Source organism: Lagenorhynchus albirostris, chromosome 10 (genome assembly GCF_949774975.1).
Source record: "Lagenorhynchus albirostris chromosome 10, mLagAlb1.1, whole genome shotgun sequence".
In the NCBI taxonomy this organism is placed as follows: domain Eukaryota; kingdom Metazoa; phylum Chordata; class Mammalia; order Artiodactyla; family Delphinidae; genus Lagenorhynchus; species Lagenorhynchus albirostris.
Window position 1 is genome coordinate 40,170,286 of NC_083104.1, and position 17,413 is coordinate 40,187,698.

The following is a 17,413-nucleotide window of genomic DNA, read 5'->3' on the forward strand; positions in this document are numbered from 1 at the left end:
TAGTTGTGGCTCGTGGGCTCTAGAGTGCAGGTTCAGTAGTTGTGGTGCACAGGCTTAGTTGCTTCGCGGCATGTGGGATCTTCTCGGATCAGGGCTTGAACCTGTGTCCCCTGCATTGACAAGCAGATTCTTAACTACTGCACCACCAGGGAAGCCCCTGATGTGTTTCTCGAAGCTGAGGATTTATATCCTTTAAAATTTCTAAGAAACTTTAGCTTTTATTCTCCTGTGTCTAGTTGTCTAATTTTCTGTCAGCTGTGCTTTTACTTTCATTGGATGTTATTTGTTCTACGGGTTACATATATATATTTCTCAAGTCTTTCTCTCTTTTTAGTGTCCTTAATCACTTTATGTATTCTAATTTTACAAGCCCTGTCATGTTGTTTCTATTATCTGAAAATGTTAGGATTCTAATCTTGCTGTTAGCTTTGTCTGTTGACTTAAAAACACTTAAATTATGTTTGAATTGTGGCCTTTCAGTTCTCTTTCAGTGGAAGTTTATTTGGGAATCCTGTTGACCTGGGTTGAGAATTTGCTCAGTAAGGCACTTCAGAAGACCCGCCAATTTTAGGACCAATTCTTTTTTTTTTTTTTTTTTTTTTAGCTGCACCGTTCAGTATGCGGGATCTTAGTTACCTGATCAGGGATGCAACCTGTGCCCCCTGCATTGAAAGTGTGCAGTCTTAACCACTGGACGACCAGAGAAGTCCCTAGGACCAATTCTTATGTTAATTTGGCATGGGGTTCCTAGACTAAGTATTGATAGTGTACGTCTCCAACTCAAATTATCTTGAGGCGGAAGCTTGTTTTCCTCCTTAGTTTTTAGCTGGCAGATAGTTTTTCTAGCTTATCCTTTCCCTAATGGTGTAACCTGTTTATACCCCTGGTGTTATGTGTGTATGTGTGTGGTAGGTGATTGTCTTAGTTCTAATGTCCTCACTTGCATAGGTCTGTAGTCTTACTTCCTGACCCTGTAGAGAAACTCAAACCCTAGCATTTAGGTTATCAAGGTTGATATTACTTACCTATTTAATCCCATTATCCCCAGCCTCCTGTCACCCTAGAATTTTAGTTTTTAACTCAACAAAATTGCCACTTTGACTTTTTTTTTTTTTTTTGTGGTATGCGGGCCTCTCACTGTTGTGGCCTCTCCCGTTGCGGAGCACAGGCTCCGGACGTGCAGGCTCAGCGGCCACGGCTCATGGGCCCAGCTGCTCCGCGGCATGTAGTATCTTCCCGGACCGGGGCACGAACCCGTGTCCGCTGCATCGGCAGGCGGACTCTCAACCACTGCGCCACCAGGGAAGCCCCACTTTGACTTTGAATTTTTTTTTTTCTTATTTTTGTCCCTGGGGATTTGTTCTCCTTCTAATTCAGCTACACATTTAAAATAATGTCTGTATTTTTTATCCAGCATATATTTTTAGTGGTAGGGTTTTCTGGTTATTTAGTCTGCCATATTGCTAGAGCCATTAACACCTTTTCATCTGTAAAATGGGGTGAAGACAGTGAACTTGTGAGGAGTAAATGAGGTAATATATATAAAGTGCCTCTTGGTAAATTCTCAGTAACTGGTAGTAATTATTACTTTTCTCCTCAAGAATAAGAATACTACACCAGTGATTACCTATGATTAGAGGTGATAATTATAACACTATTATCATTTCTTTTATTAATAAGCTTGGGAAATGTTTCTAGAAAGCATTATTTTAACTCAAAGCAGTTAAAATACATAAAGAAACTTATGGAATGTTTAGTGTCATTGTACTTTGTGAGGTAAAATGATTCTGGACTCTAAGTGATAGGTTTTTTCCCCCGTAACTGTTTTCAATTTATGAAGATGACTGTGATTTTCTGTGAACATTCTTGGTTTCTGGCTCATGTTCAGTTTCTGCTCCTTTATTCACTTCCTCACATCCGCTTTCTGGCACAGTCATTCATTGATTAATAGACCCAAACATGGCATATAAATGTGTATATTCTCCTCACACAAATGTATACCATTGTTGTCCTTTTTACTGCACGTTGGCACTACCTTGTCTTTAATGAAAAAGTCAAAAAATAAAGAAATAAGGACACTACGGCACAAGTTTAAAGCACTTTTAAGTATTGCAGTTAGGTTTATCTTTTTTAAGGTTTACTCAGCTCAGAAGAATTTTAAGTGGGCTGTATAAGTAGGTAGGATGAGACCACTTTATATACATCCAGAATAAGATTAGATTAAATTTCCAATTTAGTCAGATGTAGCAGCTTATCAAAAGCAGTGTGGTCACACAACTGGGAATAGAAGCAGCCTGTTAGAGCTGTCCCTGACCCCCACAGTCTCTAATTGGGGTAAGCAGCTGCTTAGATAACTCACCAAAGGCAGGCTGCCTTTGCTGGCTCTGGAAGGCTCAAGTTTCGGTACCCTATTATTCTTTAGGTTTTTCAGTACTAATGAAGAGGAATTTACTCTTAACAATCTGGCTTCTTTAGAGAATGTTTAAGAACTTGAGCTCTAATATTTGAACCACATCCAGCGGCAGCTTGAGCAGGCCCTCTTCAGGGTGAGTGTAGTTGGGATGAGGATTGAATGAGGAAGTACACTCAGGGGCCAGTGGGTGTCCCTGAGAGGTCTCTCGTCTCTGCCTCCAGCTTTCCATCCCCTGACTCTGGTCTACTACACTTTTATGTGGGTGATACTGATACTGAGCTTGTCAGGAGGACCGGAATCCCAAATCCATTTCCATGAAAGCTCTAAGAATCCTTGATGTATGACGAAGTCCCTATTTGTTCTTTTGTTTCTTTTGCCACATTTTTTAAGAATGTTTTTCTTATTGCACTTTATTACTGGAACTAGTACTCTTGACAGGTTTGTGAGTCTCCTCCCTCTTCCTGTTTATTCAGATCTTACCATTAGAAAATTGAAGGTCTGTTTTCTACCTCTTCATTCATCACTTGTCCCTATAGTTTTTGATAGAAGTTATTTTGTCTGTCTTGAGCATATATCTGATAATATTTTAATTTCTCAAATTAATCTGTCTAGAAATTGACTATAACCTTAAATTACATGTAGAGATGTTTTATTGTGATCTGCTCAACATATATTTTTCAGTAGCTTGGATCTGAATTTTTAAATGATTTTAGTACAGTAGAACTGTTGAGAAAATTTTTATGGATTACCTACATTGTCAGGTACTCCGCTGAATATTGATGTTAAAATTTGAATAAGACACTATTCCTGTCCTCAAGGAGTTTGAATAACAGATAAATCTATAAACCAGTTATTTCTGTATTACGCTGCGAGTGTTGTGCATGTGTGCAATAGTGATATGCCCATGTGGTTGGCGAGAACGTTTTATCTCAATCTCTGGGCAGTTCAGAGAAGGATTAGTAGGAGAACTAAGTCTCATTCTACTTTAGTAGGTACCTTAGCACATTATTCTAGTTCAAGTGCCAACATTACAAAATTGTAATGTCTTATACATTTTTTCAGATAAATAAGTTGTCAGTGATAAGACTTGCACCCAGATGCTTCTGTTTAGAATATGTAATGCAGCTTTTGAGATGTACCAGGAATAGTGTAGGGCAAAAAATTAGGAACTCAGAAACCCATGTAATGTTTAAAAAGCAACGAGATAACCAGACTGATCTGTGGGGCTTACTTGTCTGTTTAATTTGGAAGAGCTCATCTTAGTGATTCTTAATATTTCTTATTTTAAAACATGCTATTTATTTATTTTTAACTGTAGTAAAATAAACATAACAAAATTTACCATTTTAGTCATTTTTAAGTGTATAGTTCAGTGGCATTAAGTACATTTACGTTGTTGTGTAACTGTTACTACTATCCATCACCAGAACTTTGTCATTTTTGTAAATTGAAAACTCTGTACCCATGAAACAATAACTTCCATTCCTGTCTCTCCAGACCCTACCAACCACCATTTCTGTTTTTTGTCTCTCTTAATATTTGATATCATATGTTTTTTTACATTATATTATTTTGTAATAATAGTTTTCAAAGGAAAAAATGAATGGTGTATATATATATATATATATATATATATATATATATATATATATTTTTTTTTTTTTTTTTTGCCGTACGCGGGCCTCTCACTGTTGTGGCCTCTCCCGTTGCGGAGCACAGGCTCCGGACGCACAGGCTCAGCGGCCATGGCTCACGGGCCTAGCCACTCCGCGGCATGTGGGATCTTCTGGACCGGGGCACGAACCCGTGTCCCCTGCATCGGCAGGTGGACTCTCAACCACTGCGCCACCAGGGAAGCCCTGAATGGTATATTTTTAACACTTCACCTTTTTTTTTTTTTTTTTTTTACTGTTTTATATTTATTTTATTTATTTTCTTTATCTTTTTGGCTGTCGGGTCTTAGTTGCGGCATGCGGGGTCTTCGTTGCAGCATGCAGGATCTTTCATTGCGGTGTGGGCTCTTTGTGGCGTGTGGGCTTCTCTCTAGTTGTGGTGCGTGGTTTTTAGAGTGCGTGGGCTCTGTAGTTTGTGGCACGTGGGCTCTCTCGTTGAGACACATGCGCTCAGTAGTTGTGCCATGTGGGCTTAGTTGCCCCATGGCACGTGGGATCTTAGTTCCCTGACGAGGGACTGAACCCACGTCCCCTGCATTGGAAAGTGGATTCTTAACCACTGGACCACCAGGGAAGTCCCTAATACTTTATCTTATTAGCCTATTTGATGATCACATTTATATTAAATTTTTAGTTCCAAAATATGGAAGTCATTCAGCATTTGATTTATTTGAGCTCTGCTTTTATAATCCATAAAGTGCAAATCTTTCTTAAATTGTTGCACAGATTTTAGCTATAACTTAAATGCATAGTTAAATATAGTTATACCATGTTTCAGTGGTCATTAAAATATAAGAGTTCAGTTATAATTTTTCTAAAATTTAATGTCAAGAACCTAAATTGGAAAAAAAAAACTAATGTATACTAATATTTCTTATTCAGCAGGAGAACCATATTGTAAATTGTGTGTTACTGGAATTTTCCACATGTTAATCAAATTTTAAATTTACCAGTAGAGTTTTGTAGTATATCAATATTTTGTCCATTAGAGTTTTTTCTTTTTTTCTTTTATTCAAGTATAGTTGATTACAGTGTTTCAGGTGTACAGCGAAGTGATTCAGTTATACATACATACATATATATTTTTTTTTCAGATTCTTTTCCATTATAGGTTATTACAAGGTATTGAATATGATTCCCTGTGCTATACAGTAGGTCCTTGTTGTTTACCTATTTTACACATCATACTGTGTAGCTGTTAATCCTAAATTTTCAATTCATCCTTCCCCCCTCCCCCTTTGGTAACCATATGTTTATTTTCTATGTCTGTGAGTCTGTTTCTGTTTTGTGAATAAGTTCATTTGTATCGTTTTTAAAAATGCTTTTTATTTTTATTTTTAAAATATTTTTCTTTAATTTTTTGGCTGCACCACGTGGCACGCAGGATTTTAATTCCCCGACCAGGGATTGAACCCATGCTCCCTGCAGTGGAAGCGCAGAGTCCTAACCACTGGACCACTAGGGAATTCCCCATTTGTATCATTTTTAAGATTCCACCTATGTGATATCATACGACATTTGTCTTTCTCAGTGTGACTTACTTCACTTAGTATGATAATCTCTAAGTCCATCCATGTAGCTCCAAAAGGCATTATTTGGTTCTTCTTTCTGGCTGAGTATTATCCAGTTTTGTGTGTGTTTGTGTGTGTATACACCACATCTTTATCCATTCAACTGTTGACGGACATTTAGGTTGCTTCCATGTCTTGGCTATTGTAAATAGTGCCGCTGTGAACATTGGGATGCATGTATCTTTTCAAATTAGAGTTTTCTCTGGCTATATGCCCAGTAGTGGGATTGTTAGATCATATGGTAGTTCTATTTTTAATTTTTTAAGGAACCTCCTTACTATTCTCAATAGTGGCTGCCCTGATTTATATTCCCACGAACAGCATAGGAAGGTTCCCTTTTCTCCACACCCTCTCCAGCATTTATTGTTTGTAGACTTGTTTTTTCTTTTCTTGTTAAAATAAATTTATTTATTTATTATTTATTTTTGGCTGCATTGGGTGTTTGTTGCTGCGCATGGGCTTTCTCTAGTTGTGGCGAACCAGGAGCTACTCTTCGTTGTGGTGTGTGGGCTTCTCATTGCAGTGGCTTCTCTTCACAGGCTCTAGGTACAGGGGCTTCAGTATTTGCAGCAGGCGGGCTCAGTACTTGCGGCTCGCGGGCTCTAGAGCACAGACAGGCTCAGTAATTGTGGCGCATGGGCTTAGTTGCTCCGCGGCATGTAGGATCTTCCCGGACCAGGGATTGAACCCGTGTCCCCTGCATTGGCAGGCTGATTCTTAACCACCGCGCCACCAGGGAATTCCCTCTTTGTAGACTTTTTGATGATGGCCATTCAGACTGGTGTGAGGTGATAGCCCATTTTAGTTTTGATTTGCATTTCTCGAATAATTTGTGATGTTGAGCATCTTTTCATATGCCTGTTGGCCATGTGTATGTCTTCAAAGAAATACCTATTGAGATTCTCTACCCATTTTTTGATTGGGTTGTTTGAGCTGCATAAGCTGTTTTATATTCTGGAAATTAATCCCTTGGTTGAGTCACATTGTTTGCAAATATTTTCTCCCATTCCATAGGTTGTCTTTTCATTTTGTTTATGGTTTCCTTTGCTGTGCAGAAGCTTTTAAGTTTAATTAGGTCCCATTTGTTTATTTTTGCTTTTGTTTCCATTACTGTAGGAGATGGATCCAAAAAAATATTGTTGTGATTTAAGTCAAAGAGTGTTCTGCCTATGTTTTCCTTTAGGCATTGTATAGCATCCGGTGTTACATTTAGGTCTTTAATCCATTTTGAGTTTATTTTTGCATGTGGTGTTATAGAATGTTCTAATTTCATTCTTTTTCATGTAGCTATCCAGTTTTCCCAGCACCACTTATTGAAGAGACTGTCTTTTCTCTATTGTATATTCCTGCCTCCTTTGTCATAGATTAATTGACCATAAGTGCATGAGTTTATTTCTGGGCTTTCTGTCCTGTTCCATTGATCTGTGTGTCTGTTTTTGTGTCAGTACCATACTGTTTTGATTATTGTAACATTGTAGTATAATCTGAAGTCAGGAAGCGTGATTCTTCCAGCTCCATTCTTCTTTCTCAAGATTGTTTTGGCTATTTAGGGTCTTTTGTGTTTCCATGCAAATAAAAAAGTTTTTTTTTCAGTTCTGTGAAAAATGTCATTGGTAATTTGATAGGGATTGCATTGAAACTGTAGATTGCCTTGTATGGTCATTTTGACAATATTGATTTTTCCAATCTAGGAACATTGTATATCTTTCCATCTGCTTGTGTCATCTTCAGTTTCTTTCATTACCATCTTAGAATTTTCAGAGTACGGATCTTTTGCCTCTTTAGGTAGGTTTATTCTTAGGTATTTTACTCTTTTTGATGCAATACTAAATAGGGTTGTTCCCTTAATTTCTCTTTCTGATCTTTTGTTGTTAATGTATAGAAATGCAACAGATTTCTGTATATTAATTTTGTGTTCTGCAACTTTACCGAAGTCATTGATTAGCTCTAATAGTTTTCTGGTAGTGTCTTTAGGATTTCTTATGTATAGTATTATGTCATCGGCAAACAGTGACAGTTTTACTTCTTCCTTTCCAGTTTGGATTCCTTTTATTTCTTTTACTTCTCTGATTGCTGTGTCTAGGACTTCCAAAACTATGTTGCAGAAAAGTGGTGAGAGTGGGCATCCTTGTCTCGTTCCTGATCTTAGAGGGAATGCTTTCAGCTTTTCACCATTGAGTATGATGTTAGCTATGGGTCTGTCATATATGGCCTTTGTTATGTTGAGATATATTACCTCTGTGCCCACTTTCTGGAGGGTTTTTATCAGAAATGGATGTTGAATTTAATCAAAAGCTTTTTCTTCATCTGTTGTGATCATATGGTCTTTATCCTTCAGTTTGTTATTGTGTATCACGTTGATTGATTTGCAGATATTGAAAAATCCTTGTGTTTCTGGGATAAATCCCACTTGATCATGGCGTATGATCCTTTTAATGTACTGTTGGATTTGGTTTGCTAGTATTTTGTTGAGGATTTTTACATCTATGTTCATCAGTTACGTTGGCCTAATTTTTTTTTTAATTTATTTATTTTATTTTTGGCTGTGTTGGGTCCCCGTTACTGTGCGCAGGCTTTCTCTAGTTGCGGCAAACGGGGAGCTACTCTTCGTTGCAGTGTGCAGGCTTCTCATTGCAGTGGCTTCTCTTGTTGCAGAGCATGGGCTCTAGGCTCGTGGGCTTGGTGGTTGTGGCTTGCGGGCTTAGTTGCTCCGTGGCATGTGGGATCTTCCCAGACCAGGGCTCAAACCCATGTCCCCTTCATTGGCAGGCAGATTCTTAACCACTGCGCCACCAGGGAAGCCCGGACTAATATTTCTTATTGTACATTTTAAAAGTCAGATCTTAAATTTACCAGTGGAGTTGGTGGTATATCACTATTTTGTCCATTTAATGTTTTCTGCTGAAACAGTTTGGTGTATATTTTGTAAATCTTGTTTTTCATTTCATTCATGTAAATCTGTTTACTTAAAGAAAATTTTCTAAAGAAAATTAGAAAAATTTCTTTGTACCTCAGTTTGTTTCAGAAGTATTTAAGGAGGTTATCAAATTAGAAGTTGTGGGCTTCCCTGGTGGCGCAGTGGTTGAGAGTCCGCCTGCCGATGCAGGGGACACGGGTTCGTGCCCCGGTCCGGGAAGATCCCACATGCCGCGGAGCGGCTGGTCCTGTGAGCCATGGCCGCTGAGCCTGCGCGTCCGGAGCCTGTGCTCCACAATGGGAGAGGCCACAACAGTGAGAGGTCCGCATACCGCAAAAAAAAAAAAAAAAAAAAATTAGAAGTTGTTTATAACTTTGAGTTTATTAAGCTTAGAATTCAGACATGAGTAATTTTGTCAGAACTTTGATTTTTCTCATGTGTAACTTGTATCATTTTTTAGGCAAAATGTTTCATGGATTTCAAAGCTGGAGGCACCTTGTGTCACATTCTTGGGGCTGCTTACAAATATAAAAATGAACAGGGATGGTAAGTTTTTGTATTTATTTGCATGTTTTGCTGTGATATTGAAGTTTTTCAATGTTAAACCTGTTCCTCCTTTGTATGGTGTTAGAGAATTCTATAAGCACGTTATGATTAATATCCAAAGTATGTTGTCTTTTATCCAAAGTATGTTGTCTCTTATCCAAAGTATGTTGTCTTTTATCTAGAGCCCTAATTTACTTTTTGCCTACATCCAAGAAAAATATCAAACAAATGTTGCAGTTATTATGCAAGTTATTTTTCATATATGGTTGTATGTAGATAATAGATGGATGTGCATTATTAGCAAATTGGAAGGTAGGCTCACTGTGAAATACATAAATGTGTATTATAATGTGCTGAAAGACACATTATATATTGTTTTATTGATTAAACGAGCATGAGAGTTTGTTGTTATCAGAGGGTAGCCTTCTGTTTTTCAGTTCTGTTTTCAACTCTGCTGTTGCAGCTCTTGCCAGAGTATTCTCTGATCTAGGATTGACAGCATGTCTGGGTACTCATATATGGTTTGTACCCTCGCTCTTGTTTCCCAGTTGGAACTCTTTACTGGTTTTCTTGTTCAGCTTGTATCTCTTCCAAGTCCGACCTGGACTCTTGAGGACAGAGTGTCAAAGTGAAATGTCTTTTCCTAAGTCATTGTGTAACTCGCTTTGTGTGCCAGTACTGTGAAATATTTTTATCTGAAAAGATTTAAGATGGTTTAGAAGAATATGTAAAATAAATCATCTTTAAATTAAAAATGGGGCCAAAAAAGAAGTAAAGGATAGAGTTAAAGACTTTAAGAGGAATGAGGAGTAAAAGTTTTCTTCTCAGATTGTACCAGAATTATCCTCTTTCCAGTATAATTATAAACCAATTGCAGTACACACCTTCCCCCATCTCCTGTGACTTACACACTTGCAGTGAGTGGATCACGTATGTTCCAACAGTGCATGTTTTAGTAACTGCCCACCCATTTGGACATCTGAACAGTGGGCTATCATCTTGATACTGCTTCTGACTTGCCCCACGCCCAACATACTGTTCTGAACCTTTGTTCTCCAGTCGAACCTCACAGTGTAGCTCCAAAGTTTGTTGGTTTCCTCATTATGGCCATTCTCTTTTCCTGTTGTTTCTTTTTGTTTCTGCTTTCTTTCTTACTTCCTGCTTCCTTTTAGGTTCCAGTGATGTCAGGATGGAGTGTCATGTATATGAGGTTGAGTGGGAACACCTGGTAATTATTGGTATATTTGTGAATAGACTGTACAGATTAAGAGTCCAGAATTAGAGGGACTCCCCTGGTGGCACAGTGCCAGTGCAGGGGACACAGGTTCAAGCCCTGGCCTGGGAAGGTCCCACATGCCGTGGAGCAACCAAACCCATGTGCTGCAACTACTGAGCCTGCGCTCTAGAGCCCGCGAGCCACAAGTACTGAGCCCACATGCCACAGGTACTGAAGCCTGCATGCCTAGAGCCCGTACGCTGCAACAAGAGAAGCCACTGTAGTGAGAAGTCCGTGTACTGCAACGAAGAGTTAGCCCCCTCTCGCTGTGATGAGAGAAAGCCCTGGTGCAGGAACAAAGACCCAACGCAGCCAAAAGTAAATAAATAAAATAAATAAATTTATTAAAAAAAAAGATTCCAGGGCTTCCCTGGTGGCACAGTGGTTGAGAGTCCGCCTGCCAATGCAGGGGACACGGGTTCGTTCCCCGGTCCGGGAAGATCTCACATGCCACGGAGCGAGCCATGGCCGCTGAGCCCGTGCGCCCGGAGCCTGTGCTCCGCAGTGGGAGAGGCCGCAGCAGTGAGAGGCCCACGTACCGCAAAAAAAAAAAAAAGATTCCAGAATTAGTGTGTTTGAGTTTGATCTTTCTGGGTGTTTCTAAATAGTGTTAAAAAAAAAAAAAAAAAAGGCTTCCCTGGTGGCACAGTGGTTGAGAGTCCGCCTGCTAATGCAGGGGACATGGGTTCGTGCCCCGGTCCGGGGCCCGTGAGCCGTGGCCGCTGAGCCTGCGCGTCCGGAGCCTGTGCTCTGCAACGGGAGAGGCCACAACAGTGAGAGGCCCGTGTACCGCAAAAAAACAAAAACAAACAAACAAACAAAAAAAGGAACGACTTATTTGTAGTGTTTTTTCTTTTCTTTTTTAATAAATTTATTTTATTTATTTATTTATTTTTGGCTGTGTCAGGTCTTCGTTGTTGCCCGCACGCTTTTCTCTAGTTGAGGTGAGTGGGGGCTACTCTTCGTTGCGGTGTGCAGGCTTCTCATTTGGGTGGCTTCTCTTGTTGCAGAGCACGGGCTTCAGGCGCACAGGCTTCAGTAGTTGTGGCTCACGGGCTCTAGAGTGCAGGCTCAGTAGTCGTGGCGCACCGGCTTAGTTGCTCTGTGGCATGTGGGATCTTCCCAAATCAGGGCTCGAGCCCGTGTCCACTGCATTGGCAGGTGGATTCTTAACCACTGCGCCACCAGGGAAGCTCTTATTTGTAGTTTTTCAAGTGTAGTTATATATAACTGAGGGACACCAAGAAGGATGGTTTTGACATACTGTGGAAATCCAAAAACATTTCCTGAAGGAGAGATTAAATGCAACCAGGTTCAACCCAGTAACAGAAAAGTAAATGTCAGTGCCCTCTTGTAGAGTGATTAGGACCTTGTTTATTTTCTTACAGTTCTAAACAGGTTGCTATATGCTGTAATCATAGTTAATGCCTTTCAAAGAGATTATTGAATGAAAATATTTTGTATTTTATTAGTTTTGCTTGGCAGTGGTAAACTAGGTTCAATGAACATAAAGTTTAGGATTAGTCTTTTTAAAAAAAATATTTATTTATTTATTTTGGCTGCGCTGGGTCTTAGTTGTGGCATGTGGGATCTTTGTTGTGGTATGTGGGATCTTTAGTTGTGACCTGCGGACTTCTTAGTTGCAGCACGTGGCCTTCATAGTTGCGGCATGTGTGTGGGATCTAGTTACCTGACCAGGGATCGAACCCAAGCCCCCTGCATTGGGAGCATGAAGTCTTACCCACTGGACCACCAGGGAAGTCCCTAGGATTTGTCTTAATATGAGAAGTAACCTTTTATTTTTCCCTGCGACATTATTTGCTACTGACATTTATTCCTTACAGACAAGGTCAGACCTTTTTGTTTAAGTTAGAATGATAATACTTTACTTTCTACCTTAAGACTTGATTGTTCAACTTTTATTTCCTTCTTCAAAGTCTCCTTCAGATTAAAATTTTTTTTTTTTTTTTTTTTTTTTTTTTTTTGCGGTACGCAGGCATCTCACTGTTGTGGCCTCTCCCGTTGCGGAGCACAGGCTCTGGACGCGCAGGCTCAGTGGCCATGGCTCACGGGCCTAGCCGCTCCGCGGCATGTGGGATCTTCCCGGACCGGGGCACGAACCCATGTCCCCTGCATTGACAGGCAGACTCTCAACCACTGCGCCACCAGGGAAGCCCTTTGTTTCAGTTTTTACCACAGAAAGTCTGTGGCAGTGGCTTTCAACTTTTAGGCATCACTTGGAGTCCTTGTTAAAAATATAAATTACTGGGCTTTATGAACATAGAGTGTCATCTACTAAGCTTGGCATGAAAACAGAATCTGCATTTTCAACAAGCACTGTAGATGATCCTAAGACCACACATTGAGAAATGCTGGTTAGTTAGGTTGTCATTTAAATGAAAATGTGGTTTAGATCTTTTAACTTGTGAAGAATTATCCATTTTGATAGCATAGTTTAAAACACTGTTTTCTGTTAGTCATCTAGCTTTTTAATTAAAAAAATATATATATATTTACACACACACACATATATATATAGAGAGAGAGAGAGAGAGAGGGAGAGAGAACGCGTGTGTGCGCTCCGCGCAAGGGTTCAAACCAATTTCCTTATCCTCAAAGTCACATAACTAGTGGGATATAATTTTTTAGTCTACTTTTGTATAGTAGACCTCCCTCTTCTTCCCATATGGGACTACTTATTTCCAGTGTCTTATATCTAGGCTGTGTGCCATTCTTTTGGGATGCTGCATACTGGACCTCTTGCTGGTGATGGTCTTCAGACTTTTATAGCTTAACCTCATTAAACAAAGCCCCTTACATTCGAGGCTAACTTTGGTCACCTCCCATACAACTGTTTGCTGTACTGTTGCTATTTGCCTTGCCCCCAGCTCAGTGCATTTTTGTTTTGCCTTTTAGAAGTTTGCTTCTGAGGCCCTTTACACCGCTTTCCCAGGTGTTAAACTCATTCGCTAGGATTCATTATTGATTAGTTTTTTTTTTGTTGTGTTTTTTTTGTTTTTTTTTTTTGCGGTACGTGGGCCTCTCACTGCTGTGGCCTCTCCCGCTGTGGAGCACACGCTCCAGACGTGCAGGCTCAGCGGCCATGGGTCACGGGCCCAGCTGCTCCGCGGCATGTGGGATCCTCCCAGACCGGGGCACGAACCCGTGTCCCCTGCATCGGCAGGCGGACTATTGATTAGTTTTATTCAGACTTTTTTATGCATGTCTGAGGATGAGGAGAGAACATCTCTAACTCTATTAGCAAGAGGTATCGAATTTAGAGCAATACAGCTAATAAGGCCTTTTTGACAGACAGTAGGTATTGTCTTAGATTGAAAGGCTGCTGCAAGACATTGCCCAGCAGATTACTAGAGGAAAATAAAGCAGAAGACTTATTAATTAATTAATAAACCCTCAATGGAGAGCTTATATTTACAGCCTAGATGGCCCAAAGTTTTAAGTCAGAAAGAAAGAAAATGTGTTCATATGTAGTCTCTCTATATAGGTCTTAGAGTAATAATATCTCTTTCAATTTTTTTCCCCGCTTTTCTAGAGCCCTCCTATGAGGCCTGCCCAGTGCTAGCTTCACTCTGAAATTGTCAGGTGGAATCATAATTGTATTATTTCTTGTTATTTCAACTCAAGTTGAAATAACAAGAAACATAATACGATTGCCAAATCATCTTCAAACAGAATTGTACTAATTTATTGTCCTACCAAAATGTATTGAGAGAGTACTTCTTCCCTGGCCAATAGTTGTGTTTATTTGTATTACCTCACCTTTTGATCTTGGCAGTCTGTGATAGAGTCAAAAAAACGGTTTTACAGTTTTAGTTTAATTTGCATTTCCCTTTTGGGCAGGTTTGAGCATCTTTCTGTATTATAAAAAGTAAAGTTTATTTGAATACCCTTGGTAATTTCAGAATAAGTCAAATAAAATCTTTCAACTAAAGGTTATACTGTATTTACCTGATTTCTTTATTTCAAGTTTTCTTAATATTCATATATGTACTTTTGCTTACCTAGCATACTGCAGATTGAGGAAAACTTCAATGTGTCATGTTATCAAATCATTGTTTGGGAAACCATTTCAGTTTATTATTATGGAAAATATAAACTATACATAAAAGAAGAGAGAATAATATAATGAGCTGCCATGTCTAATCATGCATCTTCAGCTTTATAGAATTTCATCCTTCTCTGTGTATTTATTTCTAAAATTAGATTTTATAAAAGCATAATAACAGTACCATTATCATAACCAAGAAAATTATAAGTTTTCAATGTTATTAAATATCTACTGTGTTCGTTTCCCTGATTATCTCATGAACATTTTTTATATTTTGTTTGAATCAGTATCCAAACAAGATTCATACGTTGCAGTTGGTTCATATGACTCTTAAATCTCTGTTTAAAAATTTCTGATTTTCCTTCTCACTCTTTGTTTTCCTCAAAAATAATTACTATTATTTTTTACAAAAACAGGTTGTCTTGTAGAATTGTATTATGTCCTAGATTTTGCTGATACATCCCCAAGAAGATCATTTACCATAGTCTTCTTAATTTCTAGTAAAATGATAATTAGATCTGGAGGTGTGGTCTGATTCAGTTTCATTTTTTTTTAGCAACAATACTTCATAGGCAGTGTTGTGTTTCTCCATCTGGAGGCATATAATGTCTGGTTGTTTCTCTTTTTGTAATGGACAGTTGATGTTCAATGCCTAGAGTCATCTTATCTTTAAAGTTGTAAAACTTACCAGGTGGCAGTATTCTAATTTTGAAAAAGATTAGAATGTAGATATTCTAATATGAAGGTATAGATCCTTACCGTTATTCAGATTATTCCTTGTTAGAGACTGTTTTTCTCTCATTCCTTCTTTATTTATTAGCTGGAATACTTTTCTAAAGAGAAACTTTACTCTTCAGCAATTGGAAAGGCAGAATGAATTCTTGATTCTTTCTCTGTTAACAGATTCATTTAGTTTTTAATCTCCTTTTGCAGACAAATCCACGCAGCCCTATTTTAATTTGTTTAATGGTTGCTTTCAAACTATTTCTCAGATTTCTAATAGAGATCATTCTCTTCAGCTCCAGTATCTGAATCATTTGTTAAGGAAGCAGTTTCTCTGTGAATAATAAGTAAACTCTTTAAGTAAGCAGTTCTGTAAGTGATGCATTCTTGGATCTAGTCCTGTATTATCAGAAGCCCATGAAAGAGCAACCCCTTCTTTAGAAAGGGGAGACACTTAAATGTCTCTACTTTTATTGTGCTGAAAGAACCAATGGAAGGCTGTCAGCTGTAATAGCGTTGTCCTGGTCAGTTGATTGCTAATCTTTTGTCTTGCCAGTTAATGCAGATTGCTTGGAATTTCTGACCTACCCCTTCCTCAAAAGAGGTTAGGGAAGGAGGATACTCAAAAACATAAAAAAAAAAGGGGGGGGAGGTGAGATTTAAGGAAAAGTTCTGTGTATCAAGGATAAATAAAGATACAGTTATTGGGCTTCCCTGGTGGCACAGTGGTTGAGAGTCCGCCTGCTGATGCAGGGGACACGGGTTCGTGCCCCGGTCCGGGAAGATCCCACATGCCGTGGAGCGGCTGGGCCCGTGAGCCGTGGCTGCTGAGCCTGTGCATCTGGAGCCTGTGCTCCGCAACTGGAGAGGCCACAACAGTGAGAGGCCCGCGTATCACAAAAAAAAAAAAAGAAGATAGTTATCTGGGATGGAGGTCGCTCTTATCTATAAATGTTATTTTAAAATCTAACTAGTTCTATTCTGAATTACCTATATCTGTGCTTTAGTGGACACTTTGCTTAATTTCTTTTTTTTTTTTTTTTTTTTTGCGGTACGCGGGCCTCTCACTGCTGTGGCCTCTCCCGTTGCGGAGCACAGGCTCCAGACGCGCAGGCCCAGCGGCCACGGCTCACGGGCCCAGCCGCTCCGCGGCACGCGGGATCCTCCCGGACCGGGGCACGAACCCGTGTCCCCTGCATCGGCAGGCGGACTCTCAACCACTGCGCCACCAGGGAAGCCCCTGCTTAATTTCTTAATTGGCATTACTTTAGGAAATGTTTCAGTCTTAGCACAGTAATGAAAAAGTCATAATAAATAAATATTAGACCTTGGTCAGAATAAAGCCACACATTCCATTATCCACAGGGCTGTATAGGTCAGAAAACCTGGTCCTTGTCCTCAAGGCATCTAATGCAATGTCTTACCAGCAAAATGACTGGGGCTGTAACAGCAGGCGCACATGATGTATTAGTAACATGAAGGAAGACAGCAATAGCTTCATAGAGGAAGAGACTGGAGGATTGATTCTGGAAGTGATAGTATCAAGCCCTTGAGTGGGTGGTGACATTCTAGAAAGGCTGCAGAGTTAGAAATGTTGGAGGTGTGGGGAGCATCTGCAGGATAAAACAGGATGACCTGAGGATTAAGAGCATGAGCTCTGGACTCAAACTGCTTAATCCTAGTTAGTGCATGCTAGTAATGATTTAAAAAAAAATTATAACCATGATGAACATTTATTGATCACTTGCTAATAGATTAAGCATAAGCACTCTGCTAAGTTCTTAACATGTATACTTCATGTAACCTTCACAAAAACCCTTAGGGCCCATTGTATTCATGAAGAAATTGATCCTTGTATCAGTAAATCACTCAAGACTACATAAAGATGGGATCAGGATTAGAACCCATAGCAGTTTGACTTCACAGCCAACACTCATTCACTAAGCTATACTCCTCTCCCTGGAATTAAAATGGAACAAAAGCAAAGTAAATGTTGAATAAAAAATAATGAGGAAAGAAGCATTCAGATTTGTAAAGATTTAACCCTATGGAAATGACTAAGAATAGGCAAAGACAACACCCCCATGTTATGCTTGGGTACTTAGATAAAGAGACATTGGGGAAGGGTTTCAAATAAAGGTAAATAGACGAATTTTACCACATTTGGGACAATAGTAGGCTCTAAGAGAATTACAGGCATTGTTGAATTTGAACAGATGACTTTT

The 17,413-nt window shown here is 39.3% G+C and overlaps 1 protein-coding gene across 4 annotated transcripts in view; it reads left to right on the forward strand.

The window, feature by feature from the left end:
* SMARCC1 (SWI/SNF related, matrix associated, actin dependent regulator of chromatin subfamily c member 1) overlaps positions 1–17,413 on the forward strand; it is a 181,286-nt gene that overhangs the window by 19,532 nt on the left and 144,341 nt on the right. For all 4 annotated transcript variants that reach the window (XM_060162096.1, XM_060162097.1, XM_060162098.1 and 1 more), the window contains exon 3: positions 9,035–9,120. In XM_060162096.1, coding sequence (XP_060018079.1) covers positions 9,035–9,120 — 86 coding nt within the window. The remainder of the gene's footprint in view (positions 1–9,034; positions 9,121–17,413) is intronic.